The sequence below is a fragment of the Mycetomoellerius zeteki genome, unplaced genomic scaffold (assembly GCF_001594055.1).
Source record: "Mycetomoellerius zeteki isolate Tzet28-1 unplaced genomic scaffold, Tzet1.0 scaffold85, whole genome shotgun sequence".
Lineage (NCBI taxonomy): Eukaryota > Metazoa > Arthropoda > Insecta > Hymenoptera > Formicidae > Mycetomoellerius > Mycetomoellerius zeteki.
In genome coordinates, this window is record NW_017257883.1 from 1 (window position 1) to 11,449 (window position 11,449).

Genomic DNA, 11,449 nt, shown 5'->3' on the forward strand with positions numbered 1-11,449 from the left:
AAGTTGGGCGCCAGGTTCACACCGGTGATTGTGCTGTCAAAATTGCATCATCTGGTTTTGCTTGTAGACTTGCACGTCTTAGATATGTGTCTTAGATATGTGAAGTTGAGTAATTAAATGATCTGGGTGATACTAGGTTACATAATTTTCAATCCTCAATGTAAAAAGTTGATGAATTAAAATCTTAACAAGCTGAAAACAGAGATGCTTTAAAAATTTATAATTATTTCTCACGTCCTACATGGCCGCCATTTTGGATTTCATCCATATGCCACGTTGTATTCGAAAGTGTATGTCCTAACGAAGATTTTAAGCCGTTGGTCATATTTTTAGGTTGCCCCAATTTTTGGACAGATGGGGGGTAAAAGTGACGTGGATTGTCCCATATGCAAATATCTCTAATACGCAAGCGCGGCGCGCCAGCTTTGTAAATTCACAACAAATTTTTATTGTAAATTTACAAATATTTTAAAATCACAGCAAAACGTTGTATGATTTGTAAATTTACTGTAAATTTTTATTGTAAGGGTAAGGGTACTGTAAATTCACATTTCTAACAGTGTTGATTACACATCAGATGATGGTTAATTATCATGACAAATGAGTATGAAGTTTGCTTTTTTGCTAAAAATTCACTAAAGATGACCCTAAATGAGATCAAAACGTCTAAAGAATTTCTAATACGTTAATATTTACATATAATACTTATATTGTATTAAAATTATAATAATTTTTGCGTTCCACAATAACCGCGCTGTTACTCTCATTTGCTATTCTCATATTATTTTTTATTATCAAGAGTCCTGTACTCTCAATTTATTTAAAGACAAATCGTTGATTTTTACGACGATTTCACGATGATTTCACCGGTGGGTCTTACCGTTAGCGCAAAGATTATTCGCAAATTGTATCGTAATAATGAGAAATATAGTATATTTGTCAGTTGATGTCAAATCTTTACGTAATCGCGGCCTGGAAAATTTCGATGGTTCGCGTAAAGAGAGATTAGCGCGAAACATTATACCGTGTTTACTGAAACGTTGCCACAGCGCGCGCACGATAAAAATTCTTATTTCACGGGCAGCAAAATATAATATCAAACTTCAAGTCCTTTTTCCAGGAAAAACGACAAAATATAATAGCAAACTTCAAGTGCTTTTTCCAAGAAAAACGGCAAAATATAATAACAAACTTCAAGTGCTTTTTCCAAGAAAAACGGCAAAATAGTCGTTACGTCGTTGCGACAACATTATGACGCCAACATGCGTTACTTCATCTACCAACGATCGTATAACGTTGGCGAGTGTTCGTCATGTATAAACGTATCGTTCATAGGCCGTATGCTTTAAAGACGTTTATATCAAAGTAAACAATCAGTGCGTCCGTCACACGTGTGCCGTTTCGTCATCGGGGCTCAGTCCTCATTTACTATGCGCGATAAATCAACGAGAATCAATTCACAGTTTTCTCGCTATTAATCTATCGGCACGATAAATGTCAATATGTATATTTGTTAACGCATTGTTTCACACTCGAATGTCTTTTCGATGCAGATTTTGTTTGAAAATAGTGAAAGAGCAACCCAGTAAAAGATTTTCCATGTAAGAACATACGAAATATAAATATACACTGTTAGAAATGTTTGTGAATTTATAATACCCTTACAATAAAAATGTGCAATAAATTTACAAACCATATAACATTTTGTTGTGATTTCACAATATTTGTAAATTTACAATAGAAATTTGTTGTGAATTTACATAACTGGCGTGCCGCGCTTGCGTATTAGAGATTTGCATATACTTTACTACAAAATGTTATTGTAATTTCACAATACAACTGTTTAAATTTACAGCACATTTTTATTGGATAAAAACTTCCAATACTTTTGGAAGTTTCTTACAGACAATACTTTTGGAAATTTCTTACAGTGTAATTATATATGAGGAGTAGACTTTCGAAATGCGTTTTGTCCAAAAAGACGATGTTAAAAAGAGACCGATTTTTGCTCACAAAGGTGTAAATAAAATGAAGATGTAAAATGAAGAAATAAAAATGTTTTTATAGATTTTGACTTTCTGAATACGATAATGTTAATAAAAACTTAAAAAGTTCGGGATCGATAGGGAACAACTTTGAAAATTGAGCATGATATATCCTCTCTTAAAATTGTTTACCGTGTTACGTACCCTGAAGTCTCTTTTCGTTGAGGCTGTTAGAGTACTTCGTTTCCGTTGAAATGTCGTATCTAAAGGTTTTGGGGGTCGCCGATTTCGAATCCGGTCTCAAATTTTGAAAATTCAAAATGGTTGAATCAATATGGCCGATTGAAGTTTTACTGAAAATGCTAAGTCTTCCGATTTTAGCAAAATGTAGTATTAAAAGGTTTTCGGGGTCGCTGATGCCGAAACCGAACTTAAAATTTGAAAATTCAAAATGGCTGAACCAATTTGGCGGACGGAAATGCTACGTGTCCTGAAGCCTCTTTTCGTTGAGGCTCTCAGAGTACTTCCTTTCCGTTGAAATGTTGTATCCAAAGGTTTTTGGGGTCGCCGATTTCGAATCCGGTCTCAAAATTTGAAAATTCTAAATGGAAATGGCTGAACCAATATGGCGTCTGACTATGAATACCGGTCTAAGATTTTACGTATATAACGTTTTTGTTTATTGAATGATTTACTAAATTGTGATCGTTACTTAAGTTTTGAAAGATTTTCGGGATCGTTCATTGTGATCGTTACTTAAGTATTGAAAAGTTTTCGGGGTCGTTCATTTCAAACCAGGAAATCTCAAGAAGGATGAACTATTTTTTTTGACGTTATTGTTAAAAGTCTTTCGATTTCAGCGAATTGTAATATTAAATAGTTTTTATTTTCATCTCTGACAGGGAAGGGTGGATGAAAGTCGCTCCAATTTTCAATAGCTTATATATCTGATTCTTATATATAATAAGCAGAGAAATAGTTATTAATTTTGACTGTTAATAACTTTTTAACGAACAGCGAACGGTGGATAAAATTTGTTCAAGCTCACTTTGGATTATGACCTTGACAATATATCCCAAAGTTAAGGTTATCGGAGCTTGGTCCCCTTTTGTCAAGATTTATCCTGATTTCTAAAATTCGATTTTTATTCAGAATTCAAAATCGCTGAACCAATATGGCGGTTGGAAATCTTTAAAATTCCTCGATTTTAACGAAATGTTCTATTAAAGAGTTTTCAATGACACTGATTTCGAACGATCCATTTCTATTCCTAACCTAAAATTTGAAAATTTAAAATATTTAACCCAATTTGGCGAACGGCAATTCTATGTCAATTCTTATTTTAAGACCTAAGTAATGTCCTAAGACGATAATGTGGTCCTCGGTATATGTAAGGAAACAACGTCTTTTTCGGGTGACGTAATGAACAATAATAATCTCATTTTTAGACCGAACATGTGAGAATGAAACCGATAAATTGGAGCCTTATGTCGGTCGAAGTTAGATCCCAAAATGTTTAAATAATTCAATCTTTAATCACTAAATATGCTATATATGTACCTGACATATATACCACAATTGTAGTCTAACAAACTGCGCGCCGAAAAAATTCCGGACTATATAAACGCAATTAAACCAATATAGTAATCTCGTGAATTAAATTAAATTTCAAATAATTTCGTTGCTCAAACATCATATTTTTAAAGATGTTAATATGCTGAAAAAACTGTAATTAAATTTAATAAATTTATTTTAATAAATTTAATTACAGTTTTTTCAATTTTGCACGTACAATTGGTTATAAAAAAGCTATCAGCAAGATGGGTGCCTCGTTTGCTTACTGTGGACCATAAGTGCGACCGTGTGACGATTTCAAAACAATCTTTGGAGTGTTTCAATTTAATTCAGATGAATTTCTGCGTCGATTCATTACTGTGAACGAAGCATGAATCCATTACCTTACACCCGTGACGAAGGAACAGTCAGAACAATGGCTTTCACCGGATGAACCCGTTCCGAAGAAGTCGAAGACCGTAAAGTCGACCGGAAAGGTGATGACTACAGGTTTTTGGGATGCACGTGATATAATTCATATCGATTACCTTCCGTCGAAGCAAACGATCAATGACGATTACTATTCAGCCTTATTGAATCGTTTCAACAACATTTTTAAGAAAAGAAAGATATTTTCCACCAGAGAGCAGCTCATCGCCGTAACAGAGGCTTATTTTGTAGGGTTGGACAAATTATTTCGATGGCTTGAAAATACGAGGACAAGTCAATAAGTTTTTAGAAAAACATAGTAAAACACATTATTTTGGATCAATTCATTTTTATTTCTCAATATAGTCTCCTTTCAGCTCGATACACTTGATCCAATGATTCTTGGTTCAACTTTTTTAAGCCGTCGAAATAATATGATAATAATATGATCGATATGAATTATACCACGTGCATCCTAAAAACCTATAGGTTTCATTCTTGAAGAATGAAGCGCAAAAATCAAAACTATGTGAATATAAAAGCGCATAAATCCTGTGAATATGATTTTCCAAATCAGTTATTATTAACACGTGTATGGGCTGACTGACAGCTTACTCAGCCCCCTCCCCCCCCACAAAAGTTTTTTTAAATAACGGAATGAACGCAAAAGTTTTTTCTTACGGATTTTGAAAGCGCATTATTATATATATTTTATTCATTAAGATTTAATTAAGTGGAGGTGCCGATGTATCTAGGCAGACATAGGTTATCGCGCGCTTGTAATGGGCTAGTTTAAATAAATTTCAATATTCTTGCTTCCTTTTCAAGGTATTCTCCAAATCCCGAACTTTTTAATAATTTTATCATATTCAGGAAGTCAAAATCTACAAAAAACACTATTTCTTTTACTTACATTCTTTTGGACAAAAGTCAACCTATATTCTCCAAAAAGCCCCTTTTGATGGGTAGATTTTTGTCCAAAAAGATATAAGTAAAAGAATAGTATTTTTCGTAGATTTTGATCTCCTGAATATGATAAAATTATTAAAAAGTTCGTAGCATTTGGGGAATATCTTGAAAAATAAGCAATAATATTGAAATTTGTTTAAAGATATCACACATGTTCATGTTTAATTTTCAAGGTGTTCTCTATCAATCTCGAACTTTTTATTAAGATTATCGTATTCAGGAGGTTAAAATTTATAAAAAACGCTATTCCTTTTACTTACACCTTTATGAGCAAAAATCGGCCTCTTTTTGACATCCTCCTTTGTAATTTTTAGAAAACGAGAAAGAAAGAAACTCCGCACACAAGAAAATAACTATGCACTTTACAGAAAATAACAATATGTCAATCAGTAGGATGTGAAATGTTAACCCTTAATACACACCTTTGGGTCATTCGTGTCCTACGCATTTCTTTTCTTTGAAATACTAAGAGCACCCGATCAATTATCGGTTTCTTTTCTATTCCTAAAAAAAGTTTGGCATTTAGAGAACAAGTTTTTTGTGCGTTGCCAGCTTCAATTCGTGCGTATCCTTTAACTGGCATAACTCCGAAATTTATCTCTGAGTCGCAAATGATCCAATTTGAACCAAGTTATCTTTTGTCATTAAACATCTATTTATATTAATATTTCCCGTCAGCATACTAATTTTCTAATTGTGTTCGAACACTGATGAGACAATTACGTCCCAGTGTCCGACCAGCTGTCCGATCACTGGTACATTAACATATTCTATTATTTAAATATTTTAATTAATAATTGTTATAAGTGGGTTTAAATAATTTGTCCTTGCTTAAGAAAGTCTTGAGTTTTCAAACGAATACAAATATTTATATTAAAAACCTTTCTAATATTATAAATTGTATTATTTATGACAATCTACGCATCCGGCTACTGGGTACATTTACCTAAATAACAAAATATTATTTAACCCAAGAGATTGGGTTGCCATTGCTCCTTTGATATCTAAGTGCGATCGAATTACGCTACGAGACTTAAGTATCTCTGAATTTATCTCGAAGCAGGAAAGCATCTGCGGAACGCAGCCATGTGACAGAGAAAAAGCTATCGGTCGAAAATCAGAACTCTCAAGTCTCAACGCGCCGCCTTTCGGTGGGCGGCCCACCAGCAGAAACGCGATCCAGTCGCCGCGCCGCGCCAGCGGGAAGCGATGCGACCGGCCACGTCCACATAGCGCGATCCTCGCGTTGGCAGCGGTACAAACATAGCTTCCCGAATATCGGGAAATGGGTAAACACGGGCAAAAGTAGTCAGACGAGCCGCTCGCTGTCTGGCGTGTCGCGAATGTCGCGATCAGCTGACGCGGCCGCCACACCGCCACGTTTTCTCACCTGTTGCGCGCCGTTCCCTCTGTCTCTCTCTCTCCCCCTTCCACTTTTTTTTCACTCTCTCTCTTTCGTCTTCCCGTTGCGTGATCGATCGACTTGCTCCGCGCTGATTTTCCTCGATGCTGCGATGCTACGAATTACCGGCACACTCTCGCTCGCGAGCACTCGTGGGACGGTATGCGTGACTTGATCGTTTCACACGAGATAAACGCGGATCGGGATCCGGGTTAAAAATACACTGAGGCGCGGCACGAGACCAGCTGCAAACCGCTCCCGTCTGCTCAAGGCAGCTCGGGCGGCTGTCTCGGAAATCTGACGCGGCTTCCAGGCACTTCCCGCGCGCGCGTTCCACCCTTCGTCACCCAACCAGGGGCGGATCTAAAAACCGATACGAAGTAGATGACCCTGGCTACGTTCCATTTGCTGCTCACAGCGTTCTTTGAATTATTTCATCCTTGTTCTAATATCAAACAAGGATAAATGATTCTCATGAGCGCCAAAGGAGCGCACCCCTCATATTAGAATCTGATCAGAGTGATTTTATCTTAACGAGAGTGAGAGAGAGAGAGAGATAGGTATATCATATACTGTAATACTATCTCTTTTTATACAGGTAGATTCATTTTAATCTTAACAGGCAAATATCTCATTTCGGAAATATGTATTTTTACTGAAAAACTTTCCGAACTACTCAAGCAGAACTACAAGTCACGATCATAACGTCAAAATGATGTTAAAATGAATCATAAATTGAAAATGACTTTTAATGATTATCTTGGAATCATTTTGACATCATGATGACTTGTTGTTCTGCTTAGGTGCATTCCAAAACGTTCTCTCTGAGGAAAATTTTACTTATAGGAAATAATAACGTATATCAGGTAACATTTTCCTTGGAGAGGATATTTTAGAATATAACTCGGATAAAAGTATATAATATACATCACCATTGTACGTCTTCTTAATTCTGTATCGTACAATTTTTATTTGGAATGTTTTTTGCATTATTTATTTGCATTAAAATTTCATTATTTTTAAAGTATTTGCCTGTTAAAATTAAAATGAATCATCTTGTATATACTATTTCACTCTAACTTTTAGACTACATTATTTTACTCATTCTACTTACTGAATTTAACGAAAAACGACAGGCTAATCAAAAGTTTGTTATTTCGTGATCAGACTCTATTATTACAGGCAATTATAGGATCTCTAATACAAAAGGCAGTTATCATGATGTCGCAAACACCGCAGAAATACAAGCATTCAAATTTAAATTATTGGCTATGTTTAGCAGAGGAAGCAGCTTTGCATGACTTTGCAACTGTTGCAAATATTCTTTAACATAATTGGTCTTATTCTCCTTGGATCTAAATATATAAACCAATCTTATTAATATAGCCATTGGATTATAATTAAATTTTGAATTCATAGGAAATTAACTTGTCACATATTCACCGGTCGCGTCGAAATAATCGGTGAAAATATAGCAAATTAATATTCTACAAAGAGCATTCAAATTTAGATTAAAATTCAATAATTTAAATTTCAATGCTCTTTATATTTCCGCGCCTTTTTTATTACCTGTCGCGTGGAATGACGTCACGCGTCTTTGATGTTTCGAAGATATAAGAAAGATAAGAATGCAGTACTGTTCTTGAATTGAGATATTTAAATCTTACTTGATATATATTCAAATATAGCATTATTAATTGCAACACGAAGACATATATACATACCTGACAATGATGCAAACGATGCTCGTGCATAAATTATACCTTCAGCGTACTTCAAACGAGTAATTGACGTGAGATCTTCTGCGAGGAGGGTCCCGATCCGGTTCCGAGCGAAAGATGAAGCGCCGGACTTGCGAGATTAACGTAGAATCGCGTGCGGATGGATTACACCGCGAGCAAATCCGACGTGCGACGCAAGAGTAATTTTTTTCACGCGCGAAATTCGTTTTCACGTTTTCAGGCAACGACGATCGCGCGAGAAACGCGAAGCGACTCGAATATGTGTGAAGCGTTTTGTGACTGGTCGCGATACTCGCGATATCGTGATTTATCGAATAGCGATTCTCGAGGTATCGAAACGACGATCGACCCTCGCCGGACCAATCACCGAAAGGCGAGTCACGCACACGCGCGCGAGAAGGCAAACCACGTGGTGAAATAGGTAGTATCGATTTCGTGCTGGAGTATCTGCCGCGTATTTGGATTTAATATAATCAGATAGTAAAAAGAGGATATAAAAAGAAGATTTTTCATAAATTTAAAACTGGAAAACACTCCGCGTTGAAATTAGATCGATGTTGTTTCCATCGGTTGGTGGATTTGCCCCCTCAATCTCTCTTTGAGGTTATATGAGATTTAATTGAAATTACGGTAATGTTTATTATTATATCTTAAAGACAAAAATCTGATTTTTATTCTTGCATTAGACTGTTTTAGATCATTTTGGTCATTACACTGGATTAGTGTGCACTCAGTACATTGGATTAGTACACGTTAAAGATTTTATATAAAGTATCTAAATGCAGTGGCATAATATACTCAATGTTGACAATGAAATAATATATGTATACTCTTAAATAATGCGGCATCGTTATAGGATAGTTAATTATTTAAATTATTTTTATGCTTATTGTTTTGCTAATTTTATGTATAGCAACTTCTGGTACGCATTCTAGTGTAATGCAAGAGTGACTGAATTCGCTATTATAAAACTTTCATTCTTGCTTTAGCAAATATCAAATATATATTTCACTTTAAATTCCAAAAGTGTATGCTGTTCTTATTAATGTCAATTAAACTAATAAAATATCAACTAAAAAAGCAGACTTAGTTAATAAAAATTAATACTTTCGTGAGATTTTTTTGTATTTTTTAACATAGTAAAAAATGATACAGTTTGAAGATTCAGTGTCTATTTTGACTCTTATGTCGATTTTTTTTTAATAAATAGATTCAGTCAAAGATGAAGCGATCAGCAGAGAGTTTGGACGCTGACCTGAAAGCAGAGAGTAATCTTGATGCAGGAAATAATAAAAAGAGAAAGAAAGTGACATTTGAGAAATCTCTTGATAATAAATTTACGGGTAAGAATGAAAAATAAAACCGTGGTTCGGAAATAGTCATGTGTAAAAATAAAAAATATTTTTCAGATAAAAATGTAAAGTCTTTAACAAAGAAGAACTCGAAAGGAAAGAATACAAAAGTAGCAAAACCAGAGAATAATGCTACAATCGAGAAGATAAAGTTGCTCGAACTGAAAAGGGAAAGAAAACAGCTTGGACAGAAATCCAAAGACCAGAAGAACTTAAAAAATGAAAATCCGAAAAAATCAGAGAAAAATAATACGACCGCCAAGAAAACCGATTGGCTCCAACTGAAGAAGGAGAAAAAGGAGCTTAGAGAGAAACGGAAAGCTAAAAGATTAAATAATGATGCAGTATATGATAAAATCATTCAGGCTAAGCAGATCAATGAGAAGTTACGTAGATTTGATTGCAAGCCTGTCGATCGTGTAACGTTAACTCAGACGTTGCACAACATACTGAAAAACCATTATAACAAAGTAATATTTACACACGATATGTCCAGAGTACTCCAATGTATGATAAAAAATTGTGAGGCACATATACTACAAGCTATATTTCAAGAGATAAAGCCATTTATCGCGGAGATGTTACAGTCTAAATACGCAAAAAATTGCATAAAAATTATTTTAAAGCATGGCTCGCAAGAAATCAGGCGTGAGATTATCTCTGGATTTTACGGCAATATTGTCAAACTAATGAGTCACAGTGTATCAGCCTCTTTTGTAGAACTCACGTACTCTACTTGGTGTACAAGTCTCGAGAAGATACATTTTAAGCAAGAATTTTATGGGGATATGTATAAACTGGAAAAAGACAAAGAAGTTAAATCATTGTCAGACGTATTCAAAACCGCGATGGATATGAAACTGGCTACACTATCTGCAGTAAAAGCTAATCTAATTAGAATTTTAAACAAAGGTTTTGTTAATTCTACTCTGTTGCAAACGATTCTATGGGAATTCCTCTGCGTATGTTCGGTGGAAGATAGGAGCGAATTAATAGTTATGCTACGATCTTACGTTATAACTCTGTCCCAAACGAAAATGGGCGCGAGAGTTGCTATGCAATGTATGTGGCATAGTACTAGCAAAGATAGGAAAATTATTATGAAAGCCCTCAAGGGAAATGTAAAAGCGATTTGTATGTCCAAATACGGTCACATGACGTTATTGGCGCTCTTTGACTCCGTAGATGACACCGTTCTCATGCAGAAAATAATATTGTCCGAGTTACAAGAGGATCTGGTTAACATTGCGTTGAATGAGTATGGAAAACATGTTATATTATATCTCGTGGCCAGGAGAAAACCTCTTTATTTTTCACCAGCTGTAGTAGAATATTTACGCCAAGGTGATAACAATTCCGCAAGTAAGAAGTCAGCTGATATTAGGGAAAAGGAACTCCTCGATACAATTTGCGGCCCGCTTTTTGACGCTATAATCGCGGATACAGCAATATGGTTATCCAACAGTAGCATAGCTATGACTACCCTGGCGATATTGAAAGTGGGATCGGGAGAGAAATTGAATTCTGCGTTTGAATCGATTGCTAAATTTATTAGCAATACAGATTCAAAAATCAAAGACAATGATACCGAGTACGATGTGGTTGAACATCCTGGATTACACACAATGTTGAAGAAACTTATTCAGTATGACAAAGAGTTGCTGAAAAAGAACGAATCTACATTTGGAGAAATATTGATATCACACCTAACGCCAAAAGTGCTAGAAAAGTGGATAGAATTTAATAGAGCTTGTTTCTTATTAATTTTTCTCATAGAGAATGAAATTGCTATAAATACATTACTAGTTAAATTAAAACCTTTAACAGAAAATCTCAAGAAAAAACACAGTGCTGGAGCATTGATATTGTTAAAAAAATTGACAAAAAAATAAATGTAAGTAAATATATTTGAAAGTAATGTATATTATTCATAATCCTTTTTTAATGTAAGTTGTTCCGTTTTTACCGGAAATGACTATAATAGACTTTGAGATTACAAATTATGTACTTTCAATA

The 11,449-nt window shown here is 34.9% G+C and overlaps 1 protein-coding gene across 1 annotated transcript; it reads left to right on the forward strand.

The window, feature by feature from the left end:
- Positions 1 to 8,487: 8,487 nt before the first annotated feature.
- Positions 8,488 to 11,313, forward strand: peng (Pumilio and CPL domain-containing protein penguin; the record flags this gene model as incomplete). Its single annotated transcript, XM_018459657.1, has 3 exons — positions 8,488 to 8,711; positions 9,292 to 9,424; positions 9,491 to 11,313. Coding segments are annotated over exons 2-3 (1,944 nt in total), but the record flags the coding sequence as incomplete, so codon positions are not given.
- Between the last annotated feature and the right edge of the window lie 136 nt (positions 11,314 to 11,449).